Here is a 15,853-nt window from a genome sequence, read left to right as displayed (position 1 = left end):
TTTTAAGCGATGAAAAACAACAATCATGTTCTACGAGTGAACAGATCTTTCAAGTAGTGTTGATTGGCCAGGTTTTTTTTGGGGGGAGGGGTGTGAAAATGACCCTAAAAATCGTCAGGTCGGTATTCATTTAAACAGGAAAAAAATTGCCCAATGTTTTAAATTCTGGGTTGTTTGGGCAGGTTGGTTTTTTTCTGTCGCCTTACAGTATAGTTCTGTAATCTCACTGAGCTTTTCAAGGGTCAGGTGTGCTAAGCATTAATTTGTTGAGGTGTGGTGGGTGAAGTTGTATAACGCTCTGATGATTTGGATAATACGAACCATGGAAAAACATGGAACCATAGAATTCAAGTCAAGTGTCCAGCAATCAAAAACATTATGCCATAATATGATTCCCTTTCCATTGGGCTAAACGTTCCCAGATAGGTCATACTAAAACATTTAAGTGCACATTTTGTTGCTGCTAAACTGTTGGGCTTATTACATAATAGTTCTGCCATTCTAAAATCTGGAACAAGAATAGTTCTGAAGATGTGAAGGTTGAAGTAACATTTTATTTGCCACTAACCTGTCTTGAATTCAATCCTCTGGCACATATCAGCTAAGATGACGAGATCTAGGATGATTGGTGAGGCTAGTAGGGAGTCCTCACATGTGTTGTGCATTGAGATAGTGTTCTTGCCTCCCATCATGATCTCTGAGGTGTACTCATCCAGGGCGCGTTTGCTGTCAGCGACATATGGGATGTACTTGATAACGACCTGCAATGAGAAGATAATAAATATGTACAAATTTAGTAACATGTGAATATATTTATTTCTAGAATGAAAGTTCATAACTGTTGGTATACCATTTTTCACCCTGGTGTGGCAGTGATGTCAACGCACTGATGCAGTTGTTTCGCTATGCAACATCTTCAATCACGTATGTGTGTATGCCAGCGCTTTGAGCGTACGCTAGCGATTTGAAGCTTCACCCAATAAAATGCACACTGGCATCCCTGCCACATCAGGGTGAAAAATGATATGTAGATTTCATAATTAATTATTTTAATCTATGACCTCGAGTGTATGATCAACTTTGGGGCAAAGTGTCCAAAAACTCACTGATACCAAGCCTGGGTGACCAGTCTCCTCATAAAGGTCCAAATTGTGATGGCATTTTTGAAGCTATGTCATAATTTTATGTTGAGGTCATAGGTTAAAATATTTAATTTTGAATATATAGCCATGTGTTTTATCGATGTGTCTTTTTTAAAGACAGTTCTTGTTCTTTTTTGTAACTATTATTTACAATGCAGCTATGTTTTTCCATGTTAAATTTGGTGACTCCTGAGAGGACACCAGCAAGCAGGTTATGATATGTGGAGCAGTCCACACCGAAAGCTGGCTGCAGCCCAAAGTTAAATGTAAACATGGATGAAATGATCAATTTTACACCAAAGTAGTCTGCCAAAGGCAAATTTTGGACTTCTGTGACTCCCCATAATCGTCTGACATGATTTTTGACAAGCGAAAAAGTGCTTTATTTCGAACATTGCCTGTGCCTACAGTAATCAGAAGTTCCTTGTATTCTGTTAGTGGGGAGTCACATGTCTTTAAATGACACAAGAATTTAAACAACAGGATTAAAGATTGCATGAGCAAATGAAAAAAACCCCGAAAAAACCAACATTATTTACACTGCGTTTTGATAAAGAAGAGGAAATGGTTATTTTTCTTAAATATTTTGTAATTTTTCACTTTATTTTAATTACTTTTCCTCCTTTTATTTCTTTTTGTTCTATTAATATCCTTCCGTCTACTTTCTTCTTTGTTCCCTTATTTTCTTCCTTTCCTTTTCCCCTACCCTCATCAAGCATGTTTATGACCGTAATTTCACAAACATCTCTATCCTATTTTAAGTAGCAATCGGTCACTTTCATTAAATATTTCTCCATATTGGTTCAATCATATTAATATTTTCTTAACTTAGGCCATGTAAAAAAAGAAACAAGTTTCTCGTCCGGACTTTTTCAAAAAAGGAGGAGGCAGGGCTTTACTATTTACTATTTTTCAATTTTTTGCTATTTTTTCCAAGATGGCCGCCATGCTAAATATGACTGTTCAATGTATATTTAATCACCAATATTGTGCTATTTGAGTATACTGATGCAATGTATGACAAAACAAATGATTTGTATCATTTTTAGTCCACTTGCTAAGCATGTTTCAAAATTCAGAAACAGTGAAAATGTACATTTGTTCAGCTTTAAAAATGGGCATATTTGATATACCCAATTTCCCGGTTTATATCGGTTTGAAATCAATACCAAACTTAAACCGATACCGAACATTTTTTTTAATTTTTTAATATTTTTTAAAATGTTTTCCTACCCTTACACAAACTCTAACCCATCCCCAAATATACACCCACCCAAGCCAATCTAACCTTTAACCTATTCCAAAACCCTTGCCCTTACCCCCAAAAGGGAATTAGGGGAGAAATTGATTTCACCTGAAAATCAGGCCTATATTTAAAATTTAATGTTTTAAAATGCTTGAATGTGTTAAACTTTTAATTACTTTATTTTGCCTCAATTCATCGAAATTGTTATTTTTATCGCTAACAAAATAAAAGAGAAACCTTTCATATTATTTTGGAAATTTAATTTTTTTCTAAAATTCTAAAAATACCCAAAAATATATTCGAGCGCAAAAGCTTTTTTCTTCTGAGTAAGAACTTTTTTCTTACATGCAACAGCTTTTTTCTTGCAGGTTAGAAATTTGATAAATAGGTCATCATATACAAAATGCATGCATGGGCCTATTTATCAAATTTCTAACCTGCAAGAAAAAGCTGTTGCACGAAAAAAAAAATTCTTACCAGAAGAAAAAAGCTTTTGCACTTAAATGTATTTTTCGAGTATTTTTAGAATTTTAGAATTTTTTTTAATTTCCAAAATTATGTGAAAGGTTTCTCCTTCCTATAATTAGCCATAAAAAAATTGCCATGAGATGAGATGAGACTAAATAAAGTAATTGAAACTCTTAATATATTCATGTATTTACTAAGTTTAAAATCTAAATATAGGTCCGATTTTGGGGTGAAATCAATTTCACCCCTAATTCCCTTTGGGGGGTTGGGTCAAGGGTGTTTGGCTAGTTGGGCTTGGGTGGGTTTGTATACATGTAGTAAGGTTTGGGGGTGGATCAGAGTTTGTGCAAGGGTAGGAAAAACAGTTAATAACTTTAAAAAAAATAAAAATAAAAAAAATAAAAAAAAATCGATTTTTTTTTTTTTTTTTAATAGTAAATAGTAAACAAAAGGAGGCGGCGGCAAAAAGGAGGCGAGGCGGGGACGAGAAACTTGTATTTTATTTTACTTGGCCTTATTAAATCTGGCTAAACAATTCTTCTTGCCTTCAAGTTCTCTTAAGAATAATATCCCCAAGTCAAATAATTACCAAATGCCAACCAAAATATCCCACATCAAACAATTCATGGGTGTAGAACAAGATGGCCGTACCTGCAATAGCTGCCGTATAGACATTTGACAGTTTCCGCATTAAATATTGAACATGTATGACACCTGGCAGCTATTGCATACAGGGCCTTCTTTGTACTAAACACTGGAAATTCTATTTACAAAACCAACAAGTGTCTCTAAATGTTTTAATAACAACAATAACCCAAAATCATTTAGCGCTGTTTAGCAACAATGGTTGAAATAGCCAAAGCAGAAAGTCAAACGAACACTGTTGACTGTGTTCTATCTCTAGACAAGTAAGCAAACATGCTGCCATGGACACTAAATATTAAACCATTGTCAATATTAGCCTCCATCCTTTTGGCAAAGTTAATCATCTAGATTTCTACAGTGTACTTTGACATTATGACCTCATTTTTTTGGGTATGAGGTTTTTGTACCTAGAGTAGACATTTTGTGAACTAACATGAGTGTCGAGGTGAACTGTGTATTAATGTACTTGCAAACTGAAGAATGACTTAATCTTAAATCTTAGTGTATAACATGTATAACAAGGCGATATCGAAGATAAGCCTAAACACACCCAGGTCTCTAAAGCATATTGCTAGCAAAAAACACCAAACTTCTTATTCTAAAATGGATGAATTCATCTGAATACATTAATATTTTGCTTTTAAACCGCATTGTTAATTGGCAATGTGACAATGCATTTGAGAAAGAAGCAAATTTAATGACTTTCCTTTCAAAAGTACTTGCTTCTACTGCACAATTCAGTAAAATACAACGTTGTGATAACTTCAACACCAATCAAAATGTGTGCTACTAAAGGCAGAGGACCACAGACGGTATTCAGCCCTGCGTTTGCTGAAGGTAAGTATTTGATTTGTTGTAATTTCAGCAGGATAAGTTAAATATCTTTTCTTTTAGTTTATCAAGATTATTTAAACATGTTTTCTTCCAATTTAATTATTATTAGTTTTCATACATAAAAAAGTTTGTAATAAGGTTTCATTTTTTGTTAGGAAGCTTGTGGTATTTGTTTCCACCAACATTGCCTGTTTTATAACATTTTTGAGAAAATTGAATGAAAATGAGTTTTTAAGCATGTACATGGGGATGTTGCCTTCCAAACTTGGGCCCCCACCTTTTTTCCCCAGTCTAGACAACATATCATCAAAAATCTCACTTTTTTTGGCCAAAAATGCCTGAATTTAAGAAACTTTTCAGATTTTACTGTTGTGTCAATGGTTTGGTCGTTGGTAAATAAATATTGAATGGTAGTCAACCAATGAGCTGTCATGAATTTTAGTCTAGGAATGTAATAAATATTTTCTTGATCAAATGCGTTATCATTTTCTTCATTATTTACAGGTTCAGGCCTGCAGGTTCAAGGCAACCGTATCCCAGGGATGCCTGCAATCGCCATGCAAAATGCATCTGGCAACACATACAGACGGAAAAAGTCAAAATGGCGGGGCCCGGTTCCCGTTAGTGCCATAGAGAAGGTGTTGACCCAAGATAATCGCTATGCCGATATGATGCTAACCAAACAACTACGAAGAATTCAGAATGATCGGCACCACGCTGAAAAACTTTTTGAATGGCAACAGCAGAGTTTTGTTGTGAGACAGGCGATGAAGGAAACAGAACTACGAGAAATGGGCGTTAGTCACACTTCATTTTTACCCGAGATGACGATGAAGGTATCTGAGCCCGATGTTCGTGCTCGTCGTCCATTTGGACGAGTTTCTCGGCGTTACGCTGATCAAATAAGAGAAATCACTGCGGCCGACAGAAGCGTGACTCTTCCTGAAATTGCGCTTGCAGAAAGAAGAGACGAAATGGGACTGAAACATAGGGTTTACAGACGAGAACGAACCGATACGTTCACTCGTCTTCATGGCTTTGATTTGCCTTTGTACGGTCCTGAACAAGACGCAAAGAAAGAGCAACGCAAACGTGAAATAGTCAAGAGCAGGCAACGTGCACAAGAATCAAAAGGTTTGAATGATGCCAGGTTTGTAGAGCTAGAAAGAACGCTTACAAGAAATGGACGGAAATTTCCTGAAGCAGTTTGGCGTTATGAAAAGAACAAACCATCAGGTACTGCAGAGGATAAAGCTGATGAAGGGCTGTCAAAAAAGGCACCAAAATCAGCAGAAATCTTGAGAAAACTACAGGAACAGATGACATCAAAACCGATGTCAGAGTTGGCAAAATCTGCTTTAGTTGATTTTGACATTTAACAACTTGATTAGCTGTTGGTGTCTATCCTGATATGGCTAATAATGTTGATTACTGTCTGCTTTGGAATGCATAACATGTATTAGCTTCCCAACTTATTATAGGGTGTTACTCGACAGCGAGTTTTCTTATTTCTGTTCTATTTGAAGTAAATATGGAGGTTTACATGGCAAGACATTGTATGGAGCATGCAAACTTTTTACATGTATGGCTTCATTGGCCAGTATATTGATAAGGATAAAAAAAACACTAAGTTTTTAATTAAACAGAGTTTAATGTTGAAAAAAGCATATATTTATGATGTCAGTCTTCTTTCTTTTAAGTTGCTAAGTTAGTGCTGCGCGGCATCCACTACTCAAAATATTGGACCTGCCTGTCGTCTATCACACGGTAGAGGATAGTCAAAACAAAAATTCCTATCGTTTATTCTCTAATTAATAAAATAAAACTTACACAGTGGTCTGGTTTTTCGTTTGGTTCATACAAGATAGGATTCGATGCCACCATATCATCCACAACATTACTTTTGGAAATCTGAAAAAAAAAAAAACATACAACAGCTTGACAATAGTTCTAACTTTCAAGGAAGAAATATCATTACAGCAAACATGTTGGGTTATATGAGTAGTATAAAACATTTTAATCCTAACGCTTAACATGGTTTTTGGCTATCGGAAAGGAAAGGAGGAACGAAAAAAGGAGAGAAGGTGAACAAATTTTTTACTTGGCACCCCCAGGATTCGAACTACAGACCCCTCGGGTGCCATGCACAAGATCACGCACTTGTAGCTACAGGGATTCCATGGGTATGACTTGCATGCATGCGCAGTGGTTTTCTTTGTAAGATTTTACAGCGTTAGGGTTAATAACATTTGAGAAACATTTCTAAAAGTTGCAAAACATTCTCACTAAAGCTAGGATATTCTGCGATCTGCCCGTCCCCAAGGTACCCAAGTCTGCTTACCCAAAGGTCATTATCTAATGTATTTATAAGCTTAGTTTGTGTGAAAAATTTGTCTGAAAAGTTCAATGCCACCAATGAGTTGATAACTTGGTCCCTATCTACAAACTCCTGATTACAAGAGGTCAATAAGGTAGACATGACCCCAATCTCCTACACAGGGGATGTAGATTTCAAATGGAGTCACACATGATCCCGGGGGTACTCAGTACAAATGACCATACGGGGGCGTGCATAAACATGGGTAGCATTTTCAGCCTTCTGGTATATCAATGACCCCTTTTTCAAAGCCTTTTTGGTATATGAATGGGTCCTTTTTTCAAAATTTTCTCAATTTTTTCGGAAAACAGCCCAATTTTTCCTTAATCTAGCCCAAATTTTCCTTAAAATTTTCAAAATTTTCCCAAAATTTGTAAAAACTAAGACAATTTTGGGTAAATTCGGCTGAAAATTTTGACTTTTGGTATATCAATGGGTCCAAATTTCTTGAAAATTGGTATATTTATGGGTCTACTTCCCAAATCTCAGCGGCACGTCCCTACCAAAACCAAACTTGAGTACCCCCGGGCACATGATTCAAATAACCCATTCGAAATTTACACTCCCTGTGTGAAAGATTAAGGTCATGTCTTCCATACAGGTTGTATGGATTTCAATGGCGCATTTACAAGATAGCCACATGACATGAGCAGCCATCTTGGATGTGAGGTACGGGTGAATTTAAAAACTGTTTATGAGGAATGAGAAATAATAATTTCAAATGCTTGTAAGTAATTGTAGTATGTGTTTTCCCTCACTCACATATCCAAGATGGCTGCCATTATGCACCGTGTGAGCAAGGAGTGGAAATTTTCTCATGGTGCACCCAAGGAAGTGTTAAAATAAAATTATCATGGTTAACATGTCTCGTCAGTCACAGGTCAGTTAGATTGTAAGGTCAAGAGCAGGACAGGTCAGTATTAATTAAGCAGAAAGGATACGTGTCGAAATGGCAAGGAGCTCATCCATAAACACATTAAGAGCAGGTATTGTTGGTCGAAGCAGCCAAAAAAATTGATTTTCATTGTCTAAATCAATATATTATTGAAAAATAACACTTTGATGTTTTGCATAAGTTCATTCTACAAATCATATACTTTGAAAACTTGCTTGATTTCTTGTTGGGAATGAGTTATGTATGTTTTACGAAAGTGTTGTTTCAGTCCTCTTTACAACATAACTCAAGGACCACAGGACCTACAAAAGTATATCTGTGATATTTGAATTCTTCTACACACTCGTTATGAAATGATCGATGCAATTTTCAAGCTCACTACCATTCGCAAGATGCTGTGAACTACCAAATTGCAACAGTTTGAAATAGTTGCTAAACTTAAAGCATCCTGTTTTGGCTACTTGAAATTACCATGGTAGCCCTAGTGTCTATCAGATACATGACAAGTGTTAAAGGACAGGTCACATAGATTTTAAGCTCACTACAGGTCAGTAAAATAAAGGATAAGAAAGGTAGAACAGGGCAACTGTTTTTGTAACAGCTGCTTTTGTATACATGTATCTATATGCTGTAACAGATTAGGAATTGTGCAGCCGACCTTGTCCTTACATAATCACAATGTTTCTAAACAGTTCTGGACCTTGGGTGTTTGGATATTTCAATTATCATAATTATGTTTTGCCATGAAATGTCTAATTTCATCCAAACCGTCTTTTAATACTTCATGAATAAATCCATTAATATTATCTGTTTGTTCCTCTTTGCATTAGAGTCTAGCTGACCAATTCAAATTTCAAGGCAGTTAAGGTCACGACAGTTTAAATAAAATTAAAAGTTCCTGCAGACCAATTAAAATTTCAAGGCAGTGTAAAAATCAGATCAGTCAAAACCTTTTAAGGTCAAGACAGTTAAATGAGTGTTCCTGTTAAATTAAAATTTCAAGGCACTTAGTTATAAGATCAAAACACAGTTAAATTAGTGTTCATGCAGACCCATTAAAATTTCAAGGCAGTTTAAAACATTCCAAAAAATCAATGAAGGCTTGCTGTTTTTTGCAGCAGATGGAAAAAACCATGGCCTTTTCAAGAAAAAACAACAACATGATTTTAACCAATAACCACGTTTTTTTTTCATTTGACAAAAAAATTGCCAGCAAAAATTGCTAAAATTAAAGTGAAGTGAAATAAAATTTTTAATAAAAGTGAAAAATGTTTCAATTTTTTTCATCTGAAAACAAATTATTAAGTAATAAAAATAATTTCCTTTAGGCAAAAAGGCAAGAACTTTAAATTATAAGTAAGAAATTAAAAAGACATGGGTTTTCATTGCTCACTTAGTCTAGTGCATGTAATTAACATGTGATAAGAAAAAAATATGTTAAGTAATTCATTAAGTTGTCATTAGTGGCCTGTATGCGATGTCTTTTACAGTAGGCATACACCCCCCTACATGCACCCCCCTCAAACACAAACACAAACCAACCAAGACTACCACAAACAAAGTGATAATACAACAAATGACGATGCATACCTCTTTTGATCTGAATTGCTTTGGTGCTGAGAGATTCTTGCCGTCATTGTTACCCAGATGGTTATAACTCACGATTGAAACAGGCTGGATTAAGAGAAAGTGATAAAGAAAACAATTGTTAACTCAAAATAATGAACTGTGCATTATTGAATTGTAGTATAATTTCAAATTTTAACCCCCTGAACACTACTGGTCATCTAACAGCATTTCTGATTGGTTGATAACTTAAAATGCTCATTTCAATTGCCAATTATGACTAGGCTTTAAACTATTTATTGTCAAACTTGCATTTGTAGATGATCTTATTAATACCCCCCATGATTGGTTCAATATTGGTCACGATACTCATTTTGGCCAATCGGCAGATGGTTCTCATGGGGTTAATAACACAATATTTGTAGCTTACAAATTACTCATGTGCACTTACATTATGAAGCACAATGAAAAATGTAGATGTTTTATACCAGCTGGAATTTCTATTGATAACGTAAACAAATATTATCTTTTTTATTTTTAATCAGCGCCGAAATATTGCATTCCTTAGGCTATATTACTGATCCATTGATTATCCTTTTCTGGTGCATTGTGGGATAGAAAATGGGGCAAATTTTATATCCCATAATGCACCAGAAATGGATAATCAATGGGTCAACAATATAGCCTATGTGAGCTCCCTACTCTTTTTGACACTGCCTGTAATATACATAAGTCGATAACATACCTTAATCCGGCGTTAACAAGGAAATCAACAAGCACCGATTTGATTTTAGTTTGTCCTGATTTGAAGTCATCTCCTGCAATTGGTACGTTATGTTGTGTGGCTAATTCGACGACGCCTGGTACAAATGTGTTCTGCGGCGAGCCATTAATGTAAGCACACTGAAAAAAATAAGAGTAGAATATTAATATATATATTTATATATATATAGTGCAATGAAATATTATATGTAACTGTTTCAATATTTTGCCACTTTCACTTTGGAAGTTTTTCAAATGGAGTTACCTGAATGGGTGACTCCATTTAAAATTTACACTCCCTGTGTGGGAGATTAAGGTCGTGTGTGCCATGGAGGTGTATGGATTTCAACTGGAATGGCCCATTTAATCTATAAAGTAAAATTTTATATTAATATCATGCATGGACACTTTGGTAAATTCAAGAAAACAAAAATGTTACATGCACTTCTTTACGTCAAATGCTGTGCATATCAGGGGTAGCGTTAACCCCCGATCGGGGGTGAATGACCGCCTAAATTAAAAAAATATTAATTTTTCACCCTCTATATTGGGAATAAGCGCAAGCTCGGGGGTGAACTCTGACCCTCTACTTTTGGTCCTTACTCCTACTCCTGACTACACTGCTAAATATTTTTCATCCCTGAGATTTAATTTTCACCCCATGTATTTGGATTTTCTGCAAGCTCGGGAGTGAAAAACACGGGAAAATAACCCCCGACTTTCGGGCCTTAATGCTACCCCTGGTGCATATCATAACTGGTATTCCTGATTTTTTGAACCAATCTGTTTTCTATAACATTTCTGCTATATTATTCAACAAATTTCTTCAGCGGTGTCCGTCTGCTCTACCCTGTGTCTCTGATTACCATGTAAAAAGAACTAGGCCATGCGATGCTACGCAGCTTGACCAGCGAATGAGGTGCCAATGTGATGATGACATGATTCGATTAGCCAATCAGAACCCCACTTCCATAAACTGGGCCAAATTGGCAGACCGCTGAAGTACTGTGCTGAAAACTATAGTTAACTTATAATGCCTCTATAAGAATAACCAAAATATGAAACTTACCCCCTCTAGAATACAAGCTACGGCAAATAGTGTTGATGGCGATACTTCAGCTGCATTTTTTCGTATACTGTGCATGAGTTCTTCAGCTGTGGAATTCAGACCGACTTCTTCAAGACTAAATCTTTCTGTGTTAGCTGTCCATAAGACGATTACCTGCATTATAAGTAGATATCAAATGAATTCAGAAAATGATGTACGACTATCCAGACTATAAATAAAATCAGTTGCCATTTACCCCCTGAGCACTACCTGCCGATCTAACATTGCCTCTGATTGGTCAATTACATGATATCTTCACTTTAATCAACAATCAGAATGGAGCTTTGCAAATAATTCACCCCAATTTTTTTGCATGGTGAAATTATTCTGACAATGTTGCTGATTGGGCCAATTGATCTGTTACAGAATATGCCCCTACAAAATGCAACTTTTGATCTCCTTGAATGGATAAGCAGATGTGGCTCCAAGATTTTATACATGTATTTCATCACCTTTTCCAAAATCACACATAACAATATTGCTTATCAAATTTGATTTTATCAGTGACAGTATTTCCAATAAAAGCTGGAAGCTGTTTGGAACCTTTCATTTTAATAATAGTCTGCATCTGAATTTTAGCCCAACTTCTGAACAGGGGTGTGATTCAAAGCTTGTGAAATAGCCTGAAAATAGTAAAAAATCCAGAAAAAACAGCATGAAATTGAGCAAATATACACTAAAATGGGCTGAAAATCAATAAAATTGCGTAAATTTAGGCCACAAAAAATCCGGAAAAATCCAGACAAATCACACCCGTCTTAAGTAGGACAGTTTTGGCTTAAGCATTACAGCTCACCAGTATATTTAATGCAGCATAAATGTATAAAGCTAGTTTCTGAGGAAAATTGGCTACAAATTGTAGCATTCATCAAATTTTAACTTGCACTACTTGGCTCACCTTGTCTAGTTTCTTGGAAGTTTTGAAATCTCTAATATCATCGCGGATCTTTTGCACCATTTCCCATTTGGTTCCTGTAAGAAAACATTAATTGAAATTAATGCTGTAACCATGGTAACAAAGGAATGAGACAAGCCGCTAAAAAAAGACCGCTATAAATTGTACTGTAAAAAAAAACCAACAATGACTTTTAAAAAATAACAGTAAGTGTGGTAACCACAATGGGGAATGACTGAGGCTATCACTCTTGAGTTTAATGCTCTGCATGCTAGCCATAGGCTTCAACATAAGAAGTCTTGAGATATTTTCTCAAAATATCAAGAGCTATCTCAAGAACCACTGAACCAATACTAGGCTTGTTTGTACTCATTTTAATGCATTTTTCATGCTGATTCCAAATATGGTCATGAAAATTCATATTTCTGCAATTTTTGACGTTTTAAATTTTTTTTAAAACTTGTCGTCTGCAGTCGACACCCGCGCGAAGAGAGTTAAAGCATCCAAATGAAGCACATTTCGGGCCAAAAATTTCACTGGGATTTTGGGGAAAAATAAGCTTTCCTCTGATTGCCAAAATCTCTATTTTGTCAATTTTGAGAGGGTCAAGTGGCAGGATGAGGCTATTGATCTGGACACACCTCTTGACCATTGGATGTTTTATGGAAAATCACTCTTGGATGAAGGACTTCTTTCTCCCTATTCAGTTTTTTTTTAATTCTCTTACCAAAGTTTTAATTTAGAGTTTGGACACATTGTTAAATGACCGCTGGATGTTATTATGCAAAATCAGTCTTGTATGAAGGACTTCTTCTGATCTTCACACTTTTTCTTTCCAAAGTTTTAGTTGTTCTACAACAGTGACAGCTCAATGACAGACTCTGTATTAAATCTTTTATATTTAACTTATATTATATTAAATTCTTTTATATTCAATCTGAGACAAAAATACCGTAATATATTTTGTCTTAGGGAGACTTAATCAATTCTATGTTTACAATACCATAATATTGTTACCAAGAACCTTGGCCAAGGACATACTTAAAAACAACTTACAGCACTTTGAAGCCTTGCAAAAATATAGAATATAGGCACATTTTGAATGAAAATATAGGACAGCATAAGTCAAATACAGTGGGCATCAGAGACCAGTAACTATACTATTGTTAAGGGGAAAGGTCCCTGAGACATTTTCATTCTGACATGATGTGGGCATCATTTTTGACTGGTATGATATTTATAAATAATATACTGGGCAAAAAATAAAGACTAGGAAAGTCTACCCACTGACCTACTGAAAATTTGCGACAACTGTGCACACAGCACACGGGAATTGTATAGTTTACATAAAATTCACTGATGCAAGTGAAAAAAATATTAATTTCCTAAATTTGGAAAAATATAGGAATTATACAAAAAATATATGACAAATAGGACTGCTTGAAGCCCTGAACTTAAATTTATGTAAGTTTGTTTTGAGCTTTAATTATACATTTATCAAGCAAACAATGGTTTTACATTATGATCAATTTGAGTTTGACCGTAATGAATATGAATAAAATTTTCTATTGTTTACCTGTCATTACATTGTCTGCTCTCTCTGCTTGATTTGCTGCGATGAAATCAGGCAGATAGATTGAAGGGCGTGGTTTCATCTTTTCCATATATGGGCGAAGTTTTTGTTGCAGTTCGCACTCTAGAACTTTGGCACGCCTCATGGAATCTGCCAAATTCATACTTGATATATCCCAACCTGTGAAATGAGAGAAAAGGATTAATTGCCTTCTGATTTGGTCATGTGTTAAATATCGTGTATACTTTTAAAAGTCTTCTTAAAAGTCTTCTTTCAGGCCAGTCGGAGCCGTGAGGTCATTTCCCAGTTTAGGTTATTTTGCTTTAAAATAATACAGTTTATTTCTGCATGGAGTAATACATTGATCTTGTAGGAAATCAGTCAAGGAAGCCGCTGGACACATTTGTATTTCCATACGTACTGCAGTTATTGAGTTACGACAAATAATATGCTAAAGCAAAGGTTTTTGCTATACCTCCCCCTCCCTTCCCCTGGAAAAATCATACACATGGGCTTTGTGAGCGTGGGCTTTATTTTTCTCAATATTTATGCAAAACCACCACTAGCTCAAACTTGCTAAGTTTTAGTTATTCATAGTTGATGTCCCAAAATGGACCAAATCAATCATAAATGGTTTAGTTGTATTATTTCCATTGTTCTTGACATTCAGGGTCAGCACTTTCTGTTTGAATACATTCCATAGATTGAGATACAGATAAAGATATAAATGCACTGAATTGAAAATTGACCTCTAAATTACAACATTTATGGAACCACCCTTTTTGTCAAGGAATTTGAAAGTAAAGGGCATTTCTTAAAATAAATACTTCATTTGTGTGCATAAAATAGTACTTTTGTTTTTTGAAAGTCAAATCAAGCATATGGCTTTCAAATACCTCAAGGCCAGTGAAACACTCAATAGCTAAAAGTCGACAACCATTTTTTGGCATGCAAGAGGTCTTGGGTTCGAATCCTGACCAAAACAGACAATTTCTTTGGTCATCTTATCTTATGATTCCTTCCTTCTTTTCATTTGCCAAAAAAATATTTGATTAAATATCTCTATTTTCCTTCATATAGGCCTTGAGAGCATCTTATGTCATATAACACTTGAATGATAGCAAATCACTGATTCATTGAATAGGCTGAAGGAATTATTAAGGTGGTACTATACCCCCTGATAAATTTTGTGACTAACTTTGCATTTTTCTCAAAAAATAACTCCACACACTGGTAACCAAAGTTATGTATATTATCGGTGCAATGAATCCAATTATTTCACTGAAATTTCAGTGATTCAAGAAAAGTAGTTCATTATGTATATTAAGTAATGAGGTACATTCTAGCGGTACCTCTTTTCTTATCATAAATAATGTACCGCTTGTCTTGAGTCACTGAAATTCCAGTGTAGTAACTGGATTTCTTGCCCCTATAATATACATAACTTTTGTTACCAGTGTGTTACTATTTTGTAAGAAAAATGCAAAAATTGTCACAAGTTTAGGTGTAGTACCACCTTAAAGCAATACAAAAACTTACCATCAAAAATAATGTCATTAGGATGTACCATAGGTAGAATATCTTTAAATGGAATGTACACATCTCCTGTTTCACTCTTGCCGATACACAACGTTGATGCCTGAGTGACTGACCCGTAATAATTGGCATGCTGCAGAGATGGACAGAAATTATAGTAAAAACATGTAAAAAAGTGAGTTTTTGTGTGTGAAAGAAAACGGCTCGCACATTCCTATGTTTAAGTGTTTCCAAACATTGATTTTCATGAGAAAGTGGTGTTTTCAAGCTAGTTGATGAACAGGTAATATTTTTATGGGTCATGTTTTGGTTCCAACTTGTTAAGGGGTGAATTTGGTGTAAAAATCCTTGTTTTGGGGTATTTTGAAAACAGTCATGTGTACGTTCATGTGTGTATCTGTTATCTGTTGAGTGGCCCCCAGGAAAAATATTTTTTATCTTCTAGCTCACAGACCTATAAAATAAACTAAATCTAAGCTATATTACAGACCTGTAACCAACCCAGTATTTGGTACTATTAGGCCAAGTAACAAAAATAACATTTTTTGTTATTTTTCCTATTTGCTCCCTTACTTTATTTCTAAAATTGTTGTGATGAAAAGACATGTTCAGAAGTTCTTAGTTTATAAGTTATCATTTAAGGGCTGGGGTATGAACGTATGGACAGTATTTATTTTGGGATATTAGATCACATCAGACATATCGAATTGCATTCTGAATGCGAAGAATGTCATTCTGATATCAAATAATTTTGATTTTTGAAATTAGCAATTTAATACACATTTTATGGCAAATCATTAAAATCG

At 35.2% G+C, this 15,853-nt stretch overlaps 2 protein-coding genes across 2 annotated transcripts in view; one reads left to right on the top strand and one right to left on the bottom strand.

Moving 5' to 3' along the window:
* Window positions 1-15,853, bottom strand: part of LOC140165642 (inositol-3-phosphate synthase 1-A-like) — a 32,845-nt gene that overhangs the window by 1,116 nt on the left and 15,876 nt on the right. The window contains exons 4-11 of the mRNA XM_072188936.1: window positions 15,051-15,180; window positions 13,515-13,691; window positions 11,942-12,015; window positions 11,005-11,157; window positions 9,915-10,076; window positions 9,198-9,281; window positions 6,166-6,246; window positions 569-761 (exon numbers count right to left, since the gene is read on the bottom strand). Of these exons, the coding sequence (XP_072045037.1) occupies window positions 569-761; window positions 6,166-6,246; window positions 9,198-9,281; window positions 9,915-10,076; window positions 11,005-11,157; window positions 11,942-12,015; window positions 13,515-13,691; window positions 15,051-15,180 (1,054 nt within the window). The remainder of the gene's footprint in view (window positions 1-568; window positions 762-6,165; window positions 6,247-9,197; window positions 9,282-9,914; window positions 10,077-11,004; window positions 11,158-11,941; window positions 12,016-13,514; window positions 13,692-15,050; window positions 15,181-15,853) is intronic.
* LOC140165297 (uncharacterized) lies at window positions 4,099-5,825 on the top strand. The gene is made up of 2 exons (XM_072188638.1): window positions 4,099-4,338; window positions 4,840-5,825. Exons 1-2 carry the CDS (start codon window positions 4,281-4,283, stop codon window positions 5,712-5,714), a joined length of 933 nt encoding a protein of 310 aa, XP_072044739.1. The 5' UTR covers window positions 4,099-4,280; the 3' UTR covers window positions 5,715-5,825.

This window comes from Amphiura filiformis, chromosome 12 (assembly GCF_039555335.1).
Source record: "Amphiura filiformis chromosome 12, Afil_fr2py, whole genome shotgun sequence".
Lineage (NCBI taxonomy): Eukaryota > Metazoa > Echinodermata > Ophiuroidea > Amphilepidida > Amphiuridae > Amphiura > Amphiura filiformis.
Note: the sequence above shows the minus strand (reverse complement) of the source record. Positions and strands in the feature narration are given on the sequence as shown.

Coding starts and splice junctions, on each gene's coding strand:
- LOC140165297 (XM_072188638.1), top strand. CDS start 4,281: ATGTGTGCTACTAAAGGCAGAGGACCACAGACGGTATTCAGCCCTGCG. Junction 4,339..4,839: donor CAGCCCTGCGTTTGCTGAAG/GTAAGTATTTGA, acceptor CATTATTTACAG/GTTCAGGCCTGCAGGTTCAA.